Raw genomic sequence first — 24,022 nt, 5'->3', positions numbered from 1 at the left:
CCAAGCAGCTAGCACTGAGCAAGACCAAAGCCGTGAGGGACTTCAGACAGAGGATCTTCTTTTCCAGCAAGACTATGAAAACATATGATAAAAAAATCAAATGGCCTGCCACGTGAACAAGCACACCAAGAACTGTTTCACTCTGAGGGATGAGAAGCCTGCATGAGAGCAGAGAGGAGAGTGGCTAATTGAAAGTAGCAAGGAAATGCAGTCTCTCTAGGCTGTGTGCTCAGCTGTTTCAGACACCCGACGTCCCTATTCTAGCAGAGCAGGCAGTCTGGCTGGCACCACCAAGGCAAAGTGCTCTTTATCCTGGTACCACAGAACGCATCCACATCAGTCCTCGGTGTCTGCAGGCTACAGCCCTCAGCAGAGACCAGCTGCAAACCCCACACAGCTATGCTGCACGCACACTGTTCCCTCGACCTCTGCAACATGCACAGCACCTTGTAGCACTCACCGAAGGCTCATTTTCTGTCTTGCCAAACACCAACTTGCCAGTTGTAAAATCTTGCTCACCGCATTGCTCTCTGAACTGATTATCTCCTGCTGAGTGGGGCTGGGGACACCCACTCTGGGGAAAGGCAGGCACATTTTGCAGCATGGAGGGGAATCTGTCATTCACACATAACTTCTGTTCTTCCCACCAAAACAAGACAGTTGCTGCTCTTTCTCTAAGAGCGTCACGGGTTAGGGCTGGGCAGGTCACTAGACAAGTGTCAGACACTTTCTATTAACACTTCTGCCTTCTCAAAGAGAAGAGAATGGGAATAAGGGAGAGATTCTGAGGACTGTAATGGCTGAATCCGGGCCTGAGTGAAGGCCCTGCAAAGCTGGGCATCGTAAGGCCTCACAGAGGCAGCCTCTGACATCATGCTGCAAGCTGAAAGAGCAGGAACCCCAGCAGAGAGACTCGGGAGGACAGAAGCAATCAATTCATTCATGTTAATCTACATTCTTCTCTGGAGATGCAGATATGTCATGAAAGCAAATCACCCTAAGTACCACTCGCATAGAAACCAGGTTTGGGATGGCTGGGGATGGCTGGCAAAAGGCAAAGCAAAGGTCACCCTTCAACACACCCCTGTTTAATGAACCTCTGGGGAAGCCAAGGCTGGCCTGAGCAGTGAGAACTCCAGGCTGTATTGAGAAGCTTTAATCCAAGCTGAAATCAGGAGGAGACAGAATCTCTCAGCAGGTTCCAGAATGGATAACTGGAGGTCTATTTGTGGAAAAGCACAGGTGGAAGCCAGCACACTGGCAGTTTCTGCATCTTACTGCAGTATTCAAGTACAACCTAAACATGAGCATCTGACCCAGAGGAAGGTCTGTGCACTGCCTTCAGATCTCCTGGTGCTGTGGCTCAGCTCATCTAGCATTTTCCATTCAAGGGCTAGGTTTCCTTGGCAAAGAACAGAACTGAACAGCAGAATTTTTCCAAATGGGACATTTCTCTTTGGACTTTGTTGATTATTTTGTATTGTTTTGAGTAAAGCAGCTGAGTTTTGAATAAAGGGGCTGGTGAAAAGCTGCTTTGTGCACATTAACACTTGGGCCAGGCTCATCTTGTACTTTCATGATCAAAAGCAGAGACCTCAACTTTGAGCAGAGGGTAGCTGAGATGCTGAGGGTAGAATTGTGTAGATATGTATTCTGGGTATAGGCACTTGGAATGTTAATGGATACATTTAATGCATTCTGTACACACAGAGAAAGATACCTTTCAGGATTCCATTACAACAACCTAGGCCAGAAGAAATTGTCAGGTTTGTAAAAATCAAGTTCTCCACCTGCAAAAATGGCAAAGTGAGAACTGCACACAGAAGTTCAGCTTTTCCCTCAGACATACAGCTCCTGACACAGCTTCTCTGTACAGGATTGTCTTAATCTGTACAGACGAGAGTTCCAGCTCAGGTTGTGGCCTCAGCTGTAGGTACCTGGGGGCTGATCTGTAGGCAAAATGAGCACTCACAGCTGAAACTGAGGCCAACAGAAAGTGCTGTTTGAACATGTAAGATGCCACAGGAAACAGAGCATTGTGTAAAGCCAGATATTAGCCATTTCAAACTGGGGTCACAATTCTAGCCCTCACTTTCCATCTGTGCAGCCAACGCTGCCTCCCCTTGCAGAGGTGCCACCCTAATTAACTCATAAACAGTTCCAAATCAGCAAGCTACAGTACCAAAATCACCTCACCGAAGCACTGGCAGACTACACTGGAATTTGTTGATGCAAACTTTCAGCAGCATTCAGTAAACAGGAGAGCTATGAACAACAGCAATACCGACCCACTACTTATGCAGTAGGAATTCTGCATGCTGAACAAAGCAAAGGTCATCTGAACTGGGAAAGGAGGATTTAGTTTTGTGGGTGACCTGCATGCTGGGACTCCTAAGTGCTTGACTTGCTTAACTTTGTACTCTGAGCTTGTTCTTCTTCTTTGTTCTAATATTAGTAAAGGTTTGAGCAAGGTCAGCTGCATGTAAATCAGACTAATGTCACTGGGTGGAATTCAGACTAGAAGCTAGAAAATCCCCTACACCAGAGATGAAATTTCAAGGGTTCCTGGCTGTAATTAAAGGTATGCTAAATAGGTATAGAAGCCAATCTGGAGGGAGCACAATGAGCGACCTTGTAATGAGTCATCCAGGCAGAGGGATGCTAAAGTCACCTGTTCACATGGCCAGAAGAATGTATGTGAGGCAACAACACATAACAGAAGTACTCCCTTGGCTTGGTAGCTATGCTCCACCAGCAGACACTGCAGTGCTCCTGCTGGTGCAGAATCAGAGTCTCATAACATGCTTTAAAGGTCATCTAGTCCCCCCCCCGGCAACTAGATCAGGCTGCTCAGAGCCCCATCCAACCTGAACTGGAATGTTTCCATGAGCGGCACTTCCACCACTCTCTGGGCAACCTGTGCCAGTATTTCACCCAAGAAGTTCTGAAATAAACAGAACTGTTACCACTGCTCCCAGAAATGAAGAGCTAAAAATACAGGATCTGTCTTTAGGGATAGAAACTCTGCAGCAAAGAAGTTCCCTTGGTGGGAAATGTTAGTCTGAACATCTATGTACAGAGAAGTCTACAGAGAATGTCCAGCTGGAGAATACATTCAAAGGACAGGATCCAACTGGGTTTGGACAGCTTGCAGGGTTTGCAGACAGGTATCTGAGCACCGAATTGCTTGAAGATAAACTTCAGGTCTCTCTACATCCCATCTGAGGTGTCAAAACCACCCTTCTGGGGCTGCCTGGGTTAGCAGTTTGTTTGTAAGACCAAGTAAAGGTAACACAGATCCTCCCAGACCTGCTACATATCAACAGGAGGGAGGAGATTGCTCTGTTGTAGTAGCAGCTACCTGCCCCTTCACATACCGGCACAGACCTCTGACAACATCTCCCAGCGGCTTGCCCTAAGCTGTTTGTGCTTGATGTATGGTCCCAGGACCCCTCTGATAGAGGTCTCTAAATCATACCCCTGGCTGATAATTGTTGCTGCAGCCTGCCAGCCTCGACTGCAAGACAGCTTTGCTTGTGGAAGGAGAGGCATTGCCAAAAGGCCCTGATGCAGAAAACAAATTCTTCACAACAAAGCAGGACTGATTTTGTCAAAAGCTGTGCAGCACAGACAAGTGGACCTCAAACAGCAGAGACCCAGGTATACTGCTGCTGCTTGGCATCACCTTCAGCCTACAGGCAGATGTGATTTAACCTCCATGTCCGCTGCTCTCTTGGGTACCTCGTTACAGCTGTCCCAACCCTTGGCTCTCAGTCAACCTCTGGCAGCCTCTCTCCACCAGGTCACCACAGTCCAGTCCTCCACCCCATCGGTGTCTGTCTGCTGGTCTCCTCTTGCTCACTCTTAGCCAGACAGATCTGCTGCTCCTATTGGGACTCTCCAGCTGCAGCTGACAGATACAAATAGGACCTTTCTGCTCAAGTATTTCTGGGGTGCCCCCTTTTTAGCCCCTTGTGTTACATTTCTTGCCTGTTTTTTTAGTTCTCTGTTCTCCTATATCCCTCCTAGGTATTTCAGTTCACATGATGGAACCCAGTGTGAAGAGCCAGACAGACTACAGTTGTGCAGAACTCAGAGCTAGAGGTGTGGATGCACCGGGCAGGGAGGGAAGCCCTTGAATGCTGCCTGCTCCCCAGCAAGTCCCAGTAACTGTACAGCCCCTGCATTCAGACAAGGGCTATTTCCATCCCACCTCCCCCACGGCTGGAAGCTATGAACTTTATTACCCTATTGTGAATTTTCTTCTTCTTCCTCTGTCTCCAGGATACAGAACTGCTCTCAGAAACCAAATTCAAGTATACCTTTCAAGAGAAGGTATCAATGCTATCCCTCCCCTGTGGTGCTCACTCTCCTGTAACTTCTCCCAGGGGCCCTCTGGAAGTGCTGTTCTCCTTGGCTGCAAGAACCTGAACTGCATTGTGAGTGTTCAGCTGAGAGGAGAAAAGGGAAAGAACAAAGCCCCAAGACACAGAGAAGCGTTCAGGAGCAGTGGTCATGAGATGATATACCTGAAGATCACGAGGCATGGCTGTAAGAGCACTTTGTCCGTGCTGATTTTCAGATTCAGCATTTGGTGATGTTTTTTCCCTCAGCCAAGCTCCTACAAAGTGGCTTTCTCTTTCTTACAACCCCAGGCAGTGGGGCTACCAGAGACCAAATGAAATACTGTGGTATTTTTCTCCTTCTCAGATGATGGGGGGGGCCGAAAGTCCAGAGGAGGTGCTGTAAACAGCAGACAGCAGAGCAGGTTGGAAAGAGCGGGAAGGAGGGAGGGAGGGAGTAGATGAACCCTTCACCAGCTTGAACGGAACATGATATCAAGGCAAAACTAATTGCTGGTGTTGAAATTATGTTGCAGGTGACAATCAGCAGAAAATATCAATAGCAGTAACATTAAATTCTTGAGAAGCTGGCAGCAGGCCAGGAGACAGGGCACTGGTGCTATCCGTGTTACCTTCTCCAGGTCTCACCCCTGTCCCTGTCATCACTAACACCTCATGGCACCAAACGGCTCTCAAAGAGCCAGGGAGTAAAGTAAATGACTGCAGCTGCCCTTAGGCTCCTCTACAGAGTAGTAAGCAAAGGTAGCAACTCCTTATGACCTGTACTGAATTAGGAAGCAAACTGTATAGTGCATGCTAATGGAGACAAGCTGCTGGGACTTCTTTCTGCTGTAATTAGATGCAATCAGTTCGACTAAAGGACTTGGAATGGTCTTGATTTTCATTTCAGAGAAATGTGATCACACTTGCAATGTATTTGTCAGGCAATTTTTAAAATGCCATATTAGATTATTAAATTAACTCTGTGCATGTATCACACTGGTAAATTAAACCTGAAATGAACCTTGCAGAAATGGAAGTTTCACATTTCAGAAAGGGTAACTTTTGGAAGAGAAAAGTAGATTTGCTTGAGATTCACAAGGTGCTTGCTGTGTGTTCAAAACTTTGGTTCCTCTCACCTGCTCCCAAACCCTTTACAGGGAGAGAGGATTCTAGGACCTTGACTTCATTCACAAAAGCAAAAGATAACTTGGAAAGAAGTCGTTTGGCACACGGTGGACAATCACCATGACTACAACCTGGCACTGGCTGAAGAAGAGCAGGGGAAACTTTGACTGGGACAAAGGAAGGGCTACTGTGCCAGCACTGCTTGGGAGAGAAGAGTGAGCAGAACAAAACCTACTCCATTTGTTCTGACCCGAAACAAGAGCAGCCCACCAAATGTCCCTGCAGAGGAGACAGCCATGTGCCCAGCTAGATGCCAAGGCCACCTGACTGCCACTGCCATACCCTGCCCCCCACGCTTGACCACTCTTTCCCACGTGGTGCAGATGCAGGCCCAGTAACCCGCAGAGTCCACCCAGCTCCACATAAGCAGCAGAGGTTGTTTAGAAGAGATGCAAAGCATTAAAAAAAGATGCTGAGGAAACTTTGGAAATGGAGCTGCTGTCAGCAGAGATTAAATTGTATACCAACAGCATGACAGTTATGCACTGCTACTTAAACTGTGACAAATGGCTGCAAACACGAGACTTTCAGCATCTTTAATCTAAATGAATGGTGCTTTTAGCCTACCTCTGACTGGAATTCATTCTGGAAATAAAGAAGCATTTCCCCCCTGGTGGAGCTCAGAGCTGCACCAGCAGTGACTGAAGGGCTGGAGCCGCAGCTCCCACAGCTCTGGGCAGTACCACCTATGCTGCCTCTACTCCCCTCGGAGTGCCCAGCAATGTCTGCAATGGAAATTCAGATTTTGCCCACCTGTCCACCCTACACAAACTGTTCTCAAGGAGGTTCTTTCCCCACTTCCATGTTCCTTGTTGAAACCACAGGCACAATGTGGGCTCATGGAAGGCAGCAGAGAGTACATTAAATGCAGTTTCTGAAATGACAAATGTCTCAACATCAGTTACTGAGGGCTGTCGCCATCCTCAGCAGTTTAAACGCAGCAGGAACTCCTGGAGGAGGCGGCTGGCATAGGTGCTTCATTCTCCTTAGGCTAAAGGTGCTCCTGCATTACCCTCAGAGACTCTCAGCTGAAGGAAGACACGATTCTTACAAACAGGTACTTACAAAGTGATTTTCTAGCGTTCATGGTCTTGCAACACAGTATTTATGGAATAATCTCTGTGCACACATTCCGAGGTGTTCTTCAGCTGACAGCACCAGAGAGAAATGCACTCTTCCACGCTGCCCCCACCAACCCCCCACCTCCGTGTTCTCCGTATTCCTTAGGGGTTTCAGAATTAGTGGAGGACAAAGACAAAAGGAACAGGAAAAGATGCTGGGCGGAAAACTTCTTCATAAAAGAAACAACTCATCACAGCCACAAAAGAGTGAACGTACTCAGGTGCCCTCATGCTTGCTTGAAATTCCTGCAGCAGTGCCCTTGCACAACTGCCAGGGGGAGACCCCAGGTGGTGAACCGTGTGACACGATAAGAGAAAGGTCCCATAACGCTGCCACTTGGAACCTCTGGCATAGCCTCCAGCTGTTGCACAGCTGCTGTGTTTCTAAACAGACAGCAAAACCAATCCCTCCCTGCTCGGGGCTTTTCGAGGGAAAATACAACCTTTGCTCAGAGAAATTCTTCCGATGGAATACTTAGAACAAGATTAACATCAAGCTAAGGCCACTTTGTAGAGCAGGAAGGCAGTGCCATCTCGTGGAGCTTGTGCTGCCGGGCTCTGCTGGTTGGCTGTGCTGGGCGGCTGTGCATGCTGCAGGAGAAAAACGCTGCTGCCTTCATCACCTCGGCCTCATGGCCCCTGGCACCCACAGGCAAATGCAAATGCATTTGGCAAATGCAGTGGAAAGGAGAATTTTCCTTAGCAAACAGACAGACCTTTACAGGTCATCCGATGCAGAGATCAGGCTGCAGTGCTAAGCCGCACTGTCTCCAAGGCTGCCGCTGCACTGACAGCTTGGCACCCCGGCACCCACTGCAGAAAGCAGTGCCAGCACACAGGCAGTCTGACAGGGAGAGCCAATCTGTCTGCTGCTGCAGCAGTACCTTGTCACCAACAACTGCATTCTAACTGCAAAGCCCTGGGTCTGTGACAGGTGCTGGGCTTGTGTGGGTACAAGGCTGGCTGCCCACTGAGCGATCCCTCTGTGCCACCTGACGGACACATAAGCGCCGACAGAAGTCTGCAGTGCAGCCTGCAGCTACTCCCTGAGCCCCACCGCCTGGGGATCGCCTGCATATAATAGAGCATCACCTCCTCCTCCTGCTGTATCAGTGTCTGTTATTCCAATGTATTAGAGCTGAGATATTCAAAGCTGCCTAAGGGTTTGGAGAATTAGATTGGAAATGTTCTAGGCAGTTCTGAAAATTCCTAAGGGAGTGATTTTACAACACTATGAGTCTGATCCTTCAATCTCTCCCCATGTAAGGAGCACTTACTTAGGGAAATAGTGTAAGTAGCATTGTCTTACAGCCAGATTTTGACATTTAGCTGCTGGCCATGCCAGCAGCACTTTTCTCACACTCTCCAATCCACACAAAAGCTCAGAATGAGCAAAAGCTACCATCCTGCCTTTGGGCAAGGTGCCCCCAGAGAAGAGAGGCCCTAACTCGGAAGTGCTGTGGCTGTGGGAGTCGTTCCGTGCGTGTAAGCACAAAAGAGGCTCCTTGCACACCCTGCTAAAGTGAGGAGACTTGGATTACGTCTGCAGACAAATATGTCTTGGTTCGCTTGCCTGCTGCTCTGCTGTGGGGGCTGTGTGAGCTGCAGGCTGGTCTCTAAAATGCACTAATCCTGTCACTTCTCCAAGGTGACTTAAGTGCATGTGGACTGCCAGCGCCTTGCCACAGCTCACCAGCTGACGCACGTGGCCCAGCACATCGCTTCACCACAAACGCTGCCAGGCGCTGCCAGAAGGAAACCATGGCTTCATACAAGCATAGCCTCAGTTCTGCAAACCAAAAGCTACCCTGCTGGGTGACACACTGCACCGAGCCGTCCAGGGACTTGCCAGAATCTTGGTCTGGTTTACAAACACCAAATTAACCCTGATTAATAACATGCTTGGCAAGTGCTTGGGCCCAGCTATTCCCTGTCAGGGCAGCACTTGAGTGAGTCTCTTACACCCAAGGGTTGGAACAGCTTCACTTCACGTTACCACTTGAGACTTTTTATTTGTAAGTGGGTGCCTGCTCCCTCTCCCCGTCAGCAGCCAGGCTCCCCTCCTGAGCTTCCAGCGGCACACAGCTCGGGTGCGCTGGAGGAATCTGCTTTGTCATTTGTCTCTGTGTGAAACTCCAAACGTTGTCAGCGCTGCATCTGACTGCTGCTGCAGCAGCACCTAGAGGTACAGCCTGGTCACCACCAACCCAAGTACAGTCCCTGCCTCCAAGGAGCTAATTCACAATGAATAATTTAACTGACAAACTTAGTCTGCTTGAGAAATACCCATAAGCAGGTTTCAGTGTCTTCAACCACAATCATTAGTCAAAACATGCTGGAATAAAGATAGTGTTGAAGAGGTCGAGGGGAAGAAAAATGAGGGGAAAGAAGAGGGGAAAGAAGAGGGGATCATACCTGGATTACTGGATTGCACAGCATGACTTCAGGCTCCCAGCTTCTATTCCTTCTACCCAATAGATGAAATTAATTCAGGTAGAGGAGAGAGAAAAAGCCTTTGCAGACTATGAAGGTAGCCTAGATCAAACCTAAAGAACTAATGTACATGTCTCCGTTTTCCAGCCCAAGTACAAGGCTGTCTTCTTTAAGTAGATTTTCCTGTCATACAGAGGCACTGCAGTGCTGGCAAGGAGAGATGGAAAATCCCACTTAGTCTCTATCCCAGATGCAGAATTCTGCAGCAGGAACCCCACAGTCTGTGCATGCAAGTGTGTGATCCCAATGCAAATGCATACTGGGCCCAGTCACCAGATGAGAAGAGCTCACCCTGACCATAGGTTTGTCCTCTGACAAAATGCTGCTGCATTCTGGCTGAGGACAGCCACACCTTTGCTCAGATACCTCCCGTAAGTGCTCTTCATGCCCCAGCTATGAGATCTGGGATGACTGAAAGAGGGAGAAATTACTTGTGACAGGAGATAGCAGCCAGCTACTGAGTTGGTTCAGGATAGGGGAAGAAACAGGGTAGTACCAGGAGCCACTGCAGTGCCTACTATCAGCTGCTGACCTGCCTGCGCTTACACCACGCTTCCCAAGCACAAGGCATCTGCCACACTGTATGCATTCCTTTGATTAAAGATGAGCATGTGGCACCCACAGGACTGTACCACTGACTGAGCACTGGCTCCCTGACCCATAACGAATAAATGCAGCTGGCCTGAGTTCAGCTGCAATCAAGCTATTTCTCTGCCTAGCAGCTGGTGCAGAGCTGTGTTTGGGTTCAGGATGGCCAGTCAAGTTGTAACATGCAGATGCTCCCGGTGCTATGGGCAGTGCTTACACTAATCCAAGGTCTTTCCAGCTTCTCAAGCTGCTCTGCCAGCAGAGGCTCGGAGTGCACAAGAAGCTGGGAGGGAGCTGACCCAAACCAGCCAAAGGACTATTCCACCCATAAGAACATTATGCCCAGTATATGGACCAGGGGGAGCTGGCCAGGGCCACTGCAGCTTGGGGGTTGGCTGGACACGGATCAGCAGGTGGTGAGGAGTAGCACTGTGCATCCCTTGGTTTAGCACATGTGATAGTTTGAAGCAAGCTGGAATGTTTTGGTAAAAGAAGTAGATAATGGGCAGTGAAAAGTAAACATGGTTGTGTCTCTTCGCTCACAGTCACGCTGAGAACTCTGGGAAGAAGAAGTAAAACACTCTCCATTTTGTCTTTCATTCTGCTTTTGCCTTCAGACCTGGTCACATCTCATTAACTTTGCTCCCACTAACCTCGCTCCCTAACCTCTTGGCTGCACCTCTCTTCTTTCAGAGAACTGGGGTAAGGTTGAGAGGGCAAGGGGAGGTGTTGGGGTGGTTTAAGAGCCCCTCCTGGGGACTCAGGTTTCTGGGAGGGGAGTTGTGCTTCTGTATTGTTTATCCTTTGTATATTTCTGTATATAACTGTATATATTGTAAATAGCTGCTTGTATATTTGCTGCTGTAAAATAAATAGCTTCATTTATATTCCCAGAGGCCGTCTGAGTTAGCTGGGGCAATTCCAAAAGTGTGGGGGGGCGGGTAAGAGCCCAAACCATCACAGCACATTAGAGACCAGTACCTCTGTTACTGTTTATCTCATTTTCCCTTTCTTTTCTGGCCTACTGTCACCTTCTTCATTGTTTTATTTTTTCCCTTCCCCATTCTCTGTTAACAGAGGTTTGAATGGGAGAAGACAAAGGTGTGAAATTGCCTCCCCCTCCATGTTTTTAGAATTCCTGCCTTGTCAAATTATTATCAATCAAATCAGGTACCCAGTGAAAACTAAACAGCTTCAGCATAGCCACAGCCTGTCCTTGCATGGGTCAAGATGGTACCAGGCAGTGCTGGCATGGTGCGACACTGCTGGTCAGCTTGGCCGTGCCTGGGCACACTCCTACACGTTAGCAGCTTGCACATCTGCCAGGCTGCACAGGGGAACGTGGCCTAGAACAACTCTTTCTGTCCTTGGCACTGAAAATGTGGCTGTCTACTTTCTAACAGCCACTGGAAGCTGAAATTGCTTTCTGGCTTTGTACACAAACTCACACACACCTCTGTGCTGCTCCAGCTGCTCTTACCAATACTGAGAACAGAAAGGAGTTCACCCTCGTGCCCCTCTAATACCAGTGCAATAATCCCAGCAGGAGCTTAAAGCTGGCCTCCTCGTGATGTCAGCTTGGGACCAAAGGGATTGCTAACCAGTGAGGATCGACTCCTGCCTTCTGCCTTTCTAACACTGCGAATTCATGAAGTAACCCTGAAACGTGCCCGCGGCTCGGCAGCTGATTGTCCTCACCCTGCTTATGGCACCATGATTATGGTGCGGAGAGAGACTGACGCTGCTGGTGACAACCAAGTCACTTGTGCCTGGAACCCAACTAAGTGCAACCGAATCTGTCCTCTGAGCTAATCTGAGATATGGGACCATGACTACAGATGCTTCTGTTAACACAAAGCCTAAGTGTTCAGCTGAAGGAAGAAGAATACACTGAAGTGCCTAAACAATGTCAGGGTTTGAGTCTCTTCATGGGAGGACACTCAAAGCTAAGAAGAGGAAAAGAACTCATGCAAACAACTTCATCTGCAGTTGTACTACAGAAGCTCCAGCAATTATACAGTCAATTATATTTCTTTCATGGGTTTTGGATATCTTTGTCACTCTAAGCACTTAAAAGCAACTGTTGAAAATACATCCTTTAAAGTATCTACCAAATCTTGTGTGCCACACTTCTCTTCAGAAAAGCAGATTGTAAAGCTGCAAGCATGATTAAAAAAAGCTTTCTTTTCAAGATCTAGGAAGATGGAACGAATCCAATTTCAATGAGCACTGTGAAGTGTCTGCCTTAGTTGTTACACAAGCAGACGACTGCATCTCATCTTCCTGCTCCTCATTAGAGCAGCTGAGTATTTACAGCTAAAATCCAGCTGCGCTTCCAAAGTAGCACCCCACCTTTACTGAAAAAACTAAGCCCCTGATGCAGGCCCATTTCGTCATCTGTGTCCTGCTCTTACACTGCTTGGGGACACAGAAACTCCAGGCAAGCCAGAGATGCTAGACTGTCCACCAGTGCTCCAAACTGAAAAGCATGGCTCACGAGACACTGAAACAGATCCAGCCAGCCACTGCAACTGAAAAGGCAGAGCCCTGGAATGTGGGGTAGTGAGGCAACATGTGGCATGGTCAGCATGCTGTCAGCAGCTGGAAGTGGGCAGGAAGCTGCTGGTACACTGCCACAAGAACATCTGAGAAGTCCATGGCACTGCTGGGTGATGCTTCTGTAGGGAATCAAACCTGGAGAGGCGTCTGGGGAACAGGACTGGAGAAGAGCAGGCTGAGGGGAGACCTCATTGCTCTCTACAGCTCCCTGAAAGGAGGTTGCAGTGAGGTTGGTTTTGGTCTCCTCCCTAGTCTTAGGTGGCAGAAGGAGGGGAAGTGGCCTGAAACTGTGCCAGGGGAGGGTTAGGTTGGAGATTAGGCAAAATTTCTTTACAGAAAGAGCAATCAGGGATTGGAACAGGCTGCCCAGGGAGGTGGCGAAGTTACCAACCCTGGAGGTGTTCAAGAAATGTGTGGAGATGGTATTTTGGGATATGGTTTAATGGCCATAGTGCTGTTGGGTTGATGGTTGGACTGGATCATCTCAGAGGCCTTTTACAACCCAAGCAATTCTGTGGTTCTATGAAACAGCTCATCCTAGCAGCATGTCTTTGAGGAATGGGTTCCCATGGCAAAGTACAGGACAGTGGCAGAGCCCCCCCTCAGCAGCCAGCCAGTACTCGGAGACATGAGCAACCACAGCTGTCATCAAAGACCTGGACTCTCACCAACATGTGCACTTCCAAACAGGTTGGCAAAGGATCTCCGCCTTCAAACCACTCACCAATGCTGAATGTTACAGACAACATCTTCCCAAACAGCAGTGAAGCTCAGTTAGAGTGGATTTAATAAGTCCTGATCTTAGGGAGCAGGCAGGGAGAACTCCAGCTGCATTCAGCTTTGATGAGCAAAGACTCTGCAAGTGCTGCTTGCAGAATGTTCTGAGGGCAGGGACTGTCCTTACATCATTTCAGTTTGACAGAGAAAAGAATATGCCATGTCATCATCCTGCTGAATGCAACCACCTTCAGGAATTACTTCTGAGACAGTTCATAACAACTTTAAGAGTATCAGCAGAATCCTGTAAAACACCACTTAGGGTTGGCAAGTTTAAATGGGTATGAAAGAACAGGTGAATAATATGTTGGGCTTTGCCTCCGTGGGCAGCCAGGGCAGAGAAAATTACTGTAAGACAAATTTTTTGACAAAAACTCGAGATAAACAACTGAGCTTCCTTTTGTCAAGAGCAAGAGAGTGGGTGTATAAATAAAATGCAGCAGGCAGGGTGTCTCTGGAGCTTAGCAAGGCCTCCAGCACTCCAGCACACAGAAAACTCATTAACGCACCGGAGAATCATGGCACAGATCAATTCAGATGAAGAACAGAGACTGTGAGTGAAGAGAGTGCAAGTGAGGAGGTAAGTGTCATGCTAAACCTGGCTGGGTAGAATATCAAGAAGGGACTTGTTAGATCCCACATTAATCAACTACCGGCAGTCCAGGGCAGTGCTGGTCCTGCTTCTCCTCTGCCTGGGAAATTGCACTGCAGTAGCAGATTGCTGGCTCAAGAGATGTGGAGACCATTCACTGACATCTGCATGGTTCCCCATCCCACCTGACGTGAATTGCAGAGTCGTCTAACGGTTTAGGTTGGAAGGGACCTCAAAGCTCAGCCAGCTCCAAGCCCCTGCCATAGGCAGGGACACCTCCCACTAGAACAGGTCACTCAAGGCCTGATCCAACCTGGCCTTGAACACCTCCAGGAAGGGAGCAGCCACAACCTCCCTGGGCAACCTGTGCCAGTGTCTCACCACCCTCACTGCAAAGAACTTCTTCCTAACACCCAGTTTCAATCTGCCCTCTGCCAGTTCAGACCCATTCCTCCTCATCCTGGCATTACAAGACCTTGTCAATAGTCCCTCCCCAGCCCTCCCGTAGCTCCCTTCAGATACTGGAAGGCTACTCCAAGGTCTCCTGGAAGCCTTCTCTTCTCCAGGCTGCAGTGCCCCAACTCTCTCACCCTGTCCTCAGAGCAGAGTTACTGCAGCCCTCCGAGTATCTTGGTGGCCTCCTCTGGACTGGCTCCAACACTTCCACGTCCTGCTTGTGCTGGGGACTCCAGAACTGCACACAGGACTGCAGGTGGGGTCTGAGGAGAGCAGCCCAAGGGGCAGAATCCCCTCCCTTGCCCTGTGCCCACACTGCTCTTGCTGCAGCCCAGCACAGGGCTGCTGTCTGGGCTGCTCTCACACTGCAGGCTCATGTTAAGCTTTCCACCAACCCAGACCCCCAAGTCCTGTTCCTCAGGGCTGCTCTCAGCCATTCCCCACCCAGACTGGATCTGTGCTTGGGATTGTGCTGTCCCTCCTGAAGACCTGTTGGCCCGCTCCAGCTATGACAGAGAATCACAGAAGCGTTTCGCTACGAAAAGCCCGTTAAGATCATCGGGTCCTGCCACTCTCCAACTGCACAAAGTCTGGCACAGGCACAGCTGAGGGGGCGCCCTGGGGAGCGGGATCGGTGGTGACTACAAAGCTTGGCACACGCTGCCAAGAGACGGGCGTCGCTCTGTGCCCGGGGGAGCGCCGGGAGGGTGCCAGCCAGGTCGGGGCTGCGGGGGCTCGTACACAACGTCGGCCACGCCGTGGTCAGCCCGTGAGGAGCGGGGAGGCGGAGGAGAGGGGGATTTCCGCAGGAGCCGGTGCCCGGTCGAGCCCAGGGCCGCGGCGACAGGTGCGGCATTGGCCCCCGGCTAAATGCAGCAACCGCCACAGGGGACACGGGGCCGCGGCGAGCGGGGGCATAAAAGTCATGGGGCGGCGGGGCGGCGGCAGGCGACATGAAGGCCGGCGGGGGGGCGGCGGCGGCGGGCACGGGGCAGCGGCGGGCGACTGGAGCCGGCGGCGGGCGACGGAGGCGGCGGCGGGCGCAGGGAGGCGGCGGTGGCGGGCGGCGGGCGGCAGCCAACGCCCGGGAGCGGGATCGAACGCACAGCGTTAACACGGCCTTCGGCGCCCTCCGCCGACTCATCCCCACCCGCCCGGCCGACCGCCGGCTCTCCAAGGTGGAGACGCTGCGCCTGGCCTCCAGCTACATCTCGCACCTGGCCAACGTGCTGCTGCTGCAGCGGCGCCAAGCCGAGGGCACAGCCGCTGCCCAGCCCTGCCCGGGGCCGCGCCCGGAACCCTGCCCGGGGCCCTGCCTGCAGCCGGCTGACGCCGCGCCGCGGCCCATCTGCACCTTCTGCCTCAGCGAGCAGAGGAAGCGGGTAAGGACCGGCTCCCCAGCTTCTCCCTTCGGGCACCGACCTCCTGTCTGGCAGAGGGTGACGGTCAGACTTCCTGCCCTGGCCGCAAGTCCTTGGTGTCTCCTAACCTGGGCTAGTCTGGGGAAGAGGGGAGGCTCCTTGCTCACTACAGCTCCCTGAAGGGAGGCTGTAGCCAGCTGGGGTCAGTCTCTTCTCCCAAATAACAAGTGATAGGACATAAGGAAATGGCCTCAACGTTGCATCAGGGGAGGTTTAGATTGGATATGTGAAGAAACTTCATTGAAAGGGTTCTCCAGCACTGGCACGGACTGCCCTAGGGAGGTGGCTGAATCCCCATCCCTCGAGAGCTTTCAGAGAAATGTGATGCTTGGGGATGTGGTTTAGCACTGGGCTGGGCAGTTGGATACTGACTGGAGTTGATTTTCTTGGAGGTCTTTTTGGTCTGAAGCAACTCCGTGATTCTAAAGCCTGACCCTTGTGCTCCCTCAGCTTTACACCAAGCACATCCTAACCCATGCCTTTTATCCCTGGCGCAGCACCGGGAGGGAGAGGAGCCACTGTCTGGCCCAGCCTTTGGTGGACACTGACCCGGTGGAGGACCTCACCCAGCCTTGCAGGGACTGCACAGTTCTGTGGGTAATGTGGCTGCTCCTGTGCTGTACGTTTACATTTAAACAACACAGTCCCAAAAGAGTCTGTGAGCCGTGTGCCTTGCTCCACATCGGGGCAGGTTGGTGCAGGCTGCTCTGCAGATGAAATTGAGTGCTGCTGAGGCAGCTGCACCTGGTGCGGCAGCTATTTCAGTGACAGCAATGTTAAACCTGAGCATCCAAGCCCTAATCCTGATGTCTCCTAAACCTGTGTCACATGGTGAAACTTGAACGTCCAAACACACGGCTGCTGTCAAGGGAAGCTGCCACGGACACAGCGTGCCCCATGCCTTCAGCCTGGCTTGGACTGCACGCAGCTCTGCCGCCCACTCCCCCAGCTGCACCCTAATTCTTGGGGTGGGGGGGCTGATAGCGACAGCTGGCATGCTCAAGAGGCTTGAACGATGCTGGAAGGTTATTTTAAGGTGTTCACAGAAAGGCAGGAAGCTCCGAGTGAAAGGCACAGGCGATGGCTGTGTGCAGGTGGCGCAGGCGGTGGCTGGGTGCAGGCGGCGCAGCACCTTGGCACAGGACACAGCCAGTGAAGTGGAGAAGCACTGTTAAGCGGTGCCTGTTCCTTGCTCACAAGTACAGGTGGTGCCAGCCCTTGAAACAGCGTGGGATAGTCCTGAACCTGTCTGGCAAGCACGAAGTAAAGAGGGTTTCACAAGGGCTCCGGACATGTCCCTGCCACCCAGGTCACTCCCAAGTGGTGCCTGTACTGATGCTGTTATCTCCCTTCCCTTGATTTACTTGAGAATGCTCAGAAGCAAACACACTTCTTGTGGTTTCAGGTTTGGACAGTAGTGAAGCTGCGAGCTGACATCTTAAACACCACTAATGGAAGAGTTCAAATATGAGCTGGCTTAATTTGGCAATGGTGGTTATAGTTATTTCCGATATATTTAATTAGGTCTTCATTAACCGTGTTACTTGGAGAGGTAAAAGCTCTGTAAGGGTACTGTTCTGAGAGGTGCGGCAGAGAGTACTTGTCCCTTTGTAGCCACCCCTGCTGCCATCCATTTGGCTCTGGCCAGTCCTGCAGCCAGGCACGAGGGCCGAAGCAGCAGCAAGGCGCCGCTCACTTCACCTTCTGTACGGGACTCTCTATAAATAAGTGCAAAGCACTGGCCTTTGTCATGAAGAACTTAGCAAGAACAGCACCTCAGTAGATTGTTCATCAGCTTCCCCTCTTGGTTTTCCCACCACACGCCGACCCCCATTCCTGTAGCACAATGAAGAGAACATCTCTTGTACCTGCAAAACTTGCAGTAAACTCCTTTAAACCCTTCTCCAGATGAATCCAGCGGTAAAGCTCCAGCAGCTCCACATGATGTCAGACTATTCCCTTACGAAAAGCTACAAGCTGGGTTCTCCTGCATTGAGAAGAGTATTTGGGGTTTTTAGAAGGGTTCTGTCTTTTTTATTCTTTTGTAAGTAGGAGACTTGAAGCTGCTGCCAGGTGATGGTCTTTGTTTTGCTTTGGCATCGAAGCCTGAAGCTGGAACTCTACAGCTTTCATGCAAAGTGCTTTTTAACTCTGGCATTGTGTTGATCTTTGCCCCTGTTTAGACAAGCATGTCCTTCTGGCTTTGTTGAAATGAGCTTGAAAAAGGTTGGCGTCTCAAAACTTGCTGCTTTGTAATCAAAGCTGCTCTTACAGCTAAGCTCTGCCTTCTTAGAACACATTAAAGAAAAGCGTCTGGCCTCTTCGCAGACAAACGATGCTAATCTCTGCATTTAGCTGTATCAGTACCCTACAATGGCAAACATTAATGCGGCTTCAAACAAAGGTAGGAAAATTTTGCAGGGTATACTCTGAACTTTGAATTCCTAAGAAAGACAAATTAATTATTTCAGGTTTTCAGAATATTTTGACTGTTGCAGTTGTTTCAAGCACAGGTCTTGGCAAGTGCAGCATATTTGGATTTGACAGCAGATCTCTGTAATTATTAGAGAACAGAAGCACAGAAAAGAGAAATCCACTTTTGCATCACGGTATTATCTGAAAGCTCACGGCCTGAAGCTCTCATGAAGCACAGTCCTATAGGAGTTTGGCTCTCATGTTCACTAGGATTTTGCCTTTCTGGCTTTGCACAACGTTTACACAAAATGCTTTTCAATGACAAAAGCAGGAGCAGCCTGTTAGGACTTGGCCATCTCTCCTGTTTAAGAGTAAATGCCTCTCTCTACTGAGGATAAACTGTTGAATTCAGCTGGGCTGGAGGGTTTTGGGGTAATGCTGAAGGTTTCAATTACAAGGTAATGTTGGAATTCAGAGACACTGATTGATGGTGGCAGTAATTAGGCCCCAGAGCACTGTGGCCCAAAAATTAATGGTATGGACAGATAATATCTATCTAACATGACAGTGACTTCTCTTAGGAACACAGCCCAAGCCCGCATTTGTGTGTGTGTAACACTGCCTATTCAAATGGGGTCAGATCCATACCTTTGCTGAAGTTTGTTTATGATGTAAAACATCTCTGCTCCCAGGAGCAAGGAAACTGGATTGAGCTGTTACTGCATAATGGGTGGGAAAAGGAATGGGATTTCTAGGGCACGGGTGAGTGGAGTGCTCAGGCTGCACAGGCACAGCTGGTCACTGGGTGTCCTGCTATGTCCTTGCTGTGGGGTTTGTGTGCCTGGGCAGCACTGGAGCTTTCACCATCTCGTAGAGAGGCACTGCCCATGGCGTGCACCAGCGTGACTTCATCAGCCCACACTTTGCGGGTGCGGGTGTGTACGACCAAGTCCTGGTGGTCAGGTGTTGGAATGGTGTCAGTTTCTCCAGAGGTGCCCATCACCCTCCTGCTCTGTTGCAGACATTGTTGCCTTGACATGGTTCTAAGTGCACTCTGCTGTGTATCTGAACAGAGGCATGCCCAGCGACAATCCCATCCTTGGTTACTCAGTTTCCATGCTGCACGAACAAAGCAGCAAAGGTGAGATGTACCCCATCCGATCGCAGACCCTACTACATGATCGTTACAACACTCCAAGCACAGTACTTTGTATAAACCCTTGTGCTTAGCCTGCTGGTGCATCACAACGTAAATCTAGCATCAAGCTAATGAATAGATCATCTTGTTTGCTTTTACTGGTTACATTTAAAGAAGTGTCTGAGCTTAGCTCTTGGCCACTGATGGATTAATGATCCTGTAAGCCAAAGTGCTTTCATGTGTTAGCCACTGGTTTCCGTTCCATTCTACAACACAGACATTTCCTTTCTCATGGCTTCTGGGGAAATCTGCTTCTGGACAAAACTCTCTGTGTGCTTGCAAACCTTGCTCGTGTGTGCTAAAACCACACTGTAACCAATAAACTCTGGATGCTGAGCTGGTATTTCTGTTCTTGAGCCAGCCCAGCTCACATACAGGTTCTCCCTTGTTTTCCAATCTGTCTCTACAGGATTCCAGCAGTGTGTACATGTCTGTCTGCCTGTCTGTCTGTATGTACTGTATGTCTGTAGGTACTGCCAGGCTGACAGAATGGCTGCACAGTAGATTTTAAACCATCAGCCACTTGTGCTTCAGAGGCAGTGCTGGGACCCTGTAAAATCTCCCTCTCTTCAGTACTGAGAAAGTCATTCTAAGGTTGAACTGTGCAGGCAAACACACAAACCACTTGTGCTGTATCACACACAAACCACTTGTCCCCTCTGTGTCACGCACAAACCAGTTGTCCCCTCTGTGTCACACACAAACCACTTGTGCTGTGTCACACACACTAACCACTTGTCCCCTCTGTGTCACGCACAAACCGCTTGTGCTGTGTCACACACACTAACCACTTGTCCCCTCTGTGTCATGCACAAACCAGTTGTGCCCTCTGGATCACACACAAACCACTTGTGCCCTCTGTGACACACAGAAACCCTCTTGTGCCCTCACACACAAACCACTTGTCCCCTTTGGATCTACTGCCACTGCCAAAGCTCAACACAATCAACTTCACAGAATCATCAAGGTTGGAAAAAGACCTTTCAGATCATGGAGTCCAACTGTAACCCACTACCATGACCACCAAACCATGTCCTGAAGCAGCACAGCTACAGCTTCTTCAGCACCTCCAGGGACGGTGACTCTCCCACCTCCCTGGGCAGCCTGTTCCAACCCCTCACCACTCTCACTAAAGAAGTTTTTCCACATATTCAACCTAAACCTCCCCTGGCACAATTCAAACCCATTTTCTCTTGTCCTGTTGCTGGCTTCTTGGGAGAACAGACCAACACCAGCATCACTCCAACCTAAAGGTGCATTGTAGGTGCTTCAATGAAGTTGTAGGGCTTGATCTGCAAGCTGCACATCTCACCTAGGCTGCCTTATGTGCGCTGACAGTAGAAAAGGAAGAGTCAAAAGCTTGGAAGGGCCTACATGACATTCTAAGTGTGAAATAGAGGGGGAGGGAAAGGGTGGAGGGAGAGGGGATGAAGTTCATATGTCAACGGAAGTTCAGCATTTTCCAGCATCAGGCTAAGCAAGCCAGTACATGAGTGCAAAAGCCCACAGTATGAGCAGGTAGGCCATATGCCACGGCTCCTCAGAAGCAGTTTTCCTTGGGTGTTGGGTGTTTATGACCATAAGGATTCATGGTTCCTATGGCAGCAAATGGGATATCACTGCAAGAGGAAAAGCTACACTGGAAGTGACTACATTAAAACTCTGCAAAGTTTAGCCTTTGAAAAAGACCTTCTGGTCATCAAAAGGAAACTCACTAAGGCTGCCACAAACATCTGTGATCCCTTCTGAAACACAAACAGTAAACCTTTACTGTGATGCTCTCCACACTGCCTTGTCACACCCTCCACCTTGCACACACTGCAGGGAGCCTATAGGAGACTCTAGGAGACAGGAGAGGAGCAGCAGAAAGCAGAGCTGCCTGGCAATTCCAGACAAACTGATGCCATTCCTTACTAGATTCAAGACAGACTTTCAACTTCCTTCTGTACAAGAACCTGGTCTCTGTTTGGGCCTGTTGCACTGTGAAGTGTTAGACGCTGTGCTGAGTAAATCTTGTCCAAAACTAACCCCCCTAAGCTGGCTGTCTAAAGAGCACCCCTCAAAGGAGAGCAATGCTGCCTTGAATGGTGGTAGAAGAGCCAGTGGGTGATAGAAGGGTAAGAGGAAGAGTCCAAAACAGACAGCATGCTGCAGAGGCAGGAGAGCCAGGGCTGTGTTGCACTGGGAATCCTTCAAAGGCTGAAGAAAAGTGTTTCTGAAGAATCAATAGGGGGATTGTGGGCAAGGCAAAGAAACTTACCACAGGGATAAAAAGCACTGTAGAGCTCTGTGAGAGCTCGAGAACCCAGCACTGCTGAGCAGTGAGAAGCACTGAACAGACTGCTTCTCCCTTGCTCCAGTCTGGGACACCCATACACAGCCAGGCAGCCCAGTGCCTCCTTGCAGATTAAATCTTTCAGCCACCACCACAACAGAATAGTTTTAGAAACCCTGAGGATTCATCCACTCTTGAACCTGTACATCATGAATCCAGGCTGCCTCCAGAGAGGAAGGAGAGAGGGGCCATCCAGGAAGAGAGGAATCAGTAACCCACTGAGGAGGACATGCTCTGTGCTGCCAAGGGAAACCTCAGTTCCAGTCCAGGTCAACACTTAGACTTACAAATGCTCTCATGACTACAACCCTGCCCCATTCTCCTGCCAGGGCTGCGTGCAAGGCACAGGTACAAGGTGGATTTGGTATCACTTGGAGACTCCCAGGCAGAGAGAGGTACATGGGTGGTCAGCTCTGCAAGGCCTGTGGTGAAGCTGGTCAGCCAAAAGGGCTTCCATTGTATCAGTGGCTACTTAGATATTTATGGTGACCTAGGCAACTAGGAAGGGTGCTCATGGATTGCTGTGCTACCGATCAGGTGCACAGTTCTGGCTAACTGAAACTCGGGATGCACGATGCATGCGTTTTCCCCAGCAGAAGGCAAATTTAAGGCAGCCCTTAAAGCTTCTCTTTCCTGACCCCTCAGCTGTGTCACTGCGTCACTGGAACTTTCAGTGGCCCTTCTCTGAAGCCAGATGAGGTAAATAATTTATGTAAAAAACTAAACCAGCAAAACAAAACCACCCAACGACAAACAGCACTGAAACGCCCAACCAAAACGCCAAAGAAATAGATCTCTTGCAAGGATCCTGATACAGGAAATCCTCCCTTTGAACTGCTATCTCTGTGCCAGTGAAATGATGGAGAGACCTGAGACTGGGAATGCCAGGCTAGGTGAAAGTGGCACAGGATAACTGTGTCGCTGTAGCTAGTAGAGGTCTGCAAAGGACACCTGCAGTAGTGTGAGCCCCTGAAATGCTCATGGCTAACCTTTAAAGCACATGTGATGCTGCAAGAGATTGGAGCCTGCCTGTGTGCTAAATGGATGGATACCAGTGATTAGCACCTCTGAAATGTTAGCTCATGATAGGAGGTGCAGATAAATACATGGGAGAGGGGAGCCAGGCTGCAGGGTAGCAGTGTCCTGCTGGGTGCTGGTTTGTTCCCACTGCAGCCAAGTGTTTTTCTTTGCCACACTGCTCAAAGGAAACTTGAGTGGGAAAGACAGGCTTCCATTGCAGGTGCTGTGAAAGGGAGCAGTGCAAGGGAGAGCTTCTGGCTGATGGGAGTGGCAGGCTCTGGAACGCTCAGTATCTACACCAGCTGGGTGCTGAGCACCTACCATGGCTAGCCCAGCACACCGAAGCACTAGCACCAGGCAGCAAGACAGCTCCGAAGAGAAAACAGGCAACAAAAGCAACGCACAGCCTGGCTACATTACACAAAACACAGCAGAATCCAGGCAGAGGCAGGCTGGAAATCAAAGACTGCTTTTCTGCTAGACAAAGCATGCTACTGCTCACTTCAGCAGCTGTACTGATCTGAAGCAGAGGTAAGAGGCCAGCTGTGGTGTGCCCTGACAGCCCAGCCACACTGAGCAGCACAGCCTCTCCTCACACGGGGCAGTCCACTGATGGTCACACCTGTGCCACCTGTGCACTGCAGATGAGGTCCCCTCCTGGGCACAAATGGTGTGGTCACCTCTGTTGACATGGCCCAGCTTTGCCCAGGATGTGAAACACGTAGCAAAATGACTTTACAAATCACTGCAGTTAGAACACTGCCACTGAGAGGTTTGCATCAGGCTGGTGAAACATGTTACCGCTATTGAAAAGGTCTGTTCTTATCTCCAGGATGGACTTTAGAGCTCTGGTGGCCTCAAGGAGCATAAAGGGCTCCAAAAGCAGCCATAATGTAAATAGGGATTAGCGAACTTACTTTCACTAGCATTATTTATAGTTGGTGATCTTCTCATGTTGGCCTAACTCTCACCCGATTCTAAAAGGATGGCATTTTCACTCCATTACCATCCTGGTCTGGTTCTCCTTCGGCAGAAGCATGACAGAAGAAGAAAAAGAAAACAAGGGAAAATAAAGCTCAAGAGTCTAAGCAATGCAGAAAATGAAGGCTGTTAAAAGAGAGCTGAGCAATTCCTGCACCACTGGTTGTGGAATTTGTTGCTCACCACCTCCATCTGCTGAGAGCTATTGCCTGGAGCAGCAGGAAGAGGCGAAGCACTGCTCCTGGACTGACAGAACAGCCTGAACCAGGGCAGCAGCAGCTTCAGAGAACACATCCAGACGTTATTGTGGTAATTAAAAGTGACTTCTGCCAGCTCTGCTGGCCACTGGCTCCGCCACAAGAGAAGCCACATGATTGGGCAAATAGCTTCTAGAACTATAAAGTCAGGAGTTGCTAGGACTTGCCTGCTGATACCTGAATTCACATGAATTCAACAAGACTTGGGTCTTTGCAAATGAAACTAAGGCTTTATGGAGAAAAAATTGCCACTATCCAGATGCTGATTCAAAATGACA

At 49.8% G+C, this 24,022-nt stretch overlaps 1 protein-coding gene across 1 annotated transcript; it reads left to right on the top strand.

Annotated features, from left to right (window-relative positions):
* The first annotated feature begins 15,070 nt into the window (after positions 1 to 15,070).
* LOC135181256 (basic helix-loop-helix transcription factor scleraxis-like) lies at positions 15,071 to 17,027 on the top strand. Its single transcript, XM_064154275.1, has 2 exons — positions 15,071 to 15,499; positions 16,036 to 17,027. Exons 1-2 carry the CDS (start codon positions 15,071 to 15,073, stop codon positions 16,084 to 16,086), a joined length of 480 nt encoding a protein of 159 aa, XP_064010345.1. The 3' UTR covers positions 16,087 to 17,027.
* The last annotated feature ends 6,995 nt before the right edge of the window (positions 17,028 to 24,022 follow it).

The sequence above is a fragment of the Pogoniulus pusillus genome, chromosome 2 (genome assembly GCF_015220805.1).
Source record: "Pogoniulus pusillus isolate bPogPus1 chromosome 2, bPogPus1.pri, whole genome shotgun sequence".
Lineage (NCBI taxonomy): Eukaryota > Metazoa > Chordata > Aves > Piciformes > Lybiidae > Pogoniulus > Pogoniulus pusillus.
Note: the sequence above shows the minus strand (reverse complement) of the source record. Positions and strands in the feature narration are given on the sequence as shown.

Excerpts from the sequence above, each read along its gene's own strand:
- LOC135181256 (XM_064154275.1), top strand. The coding sequence starts at position 15,071 with ATGAAGGCCGGCGGGGGGGCGGCGGCGGCGGGCACGGGGCAGCGGCGG. Across the intron at positions 15,500-16,035 it reads TCAGCGAGCAGAGGAAGCGG|CACCGGGAGGGAGAGGAGCC; the intron begins GTAAGGACCGGC and ends TCCCTGGCGCAG.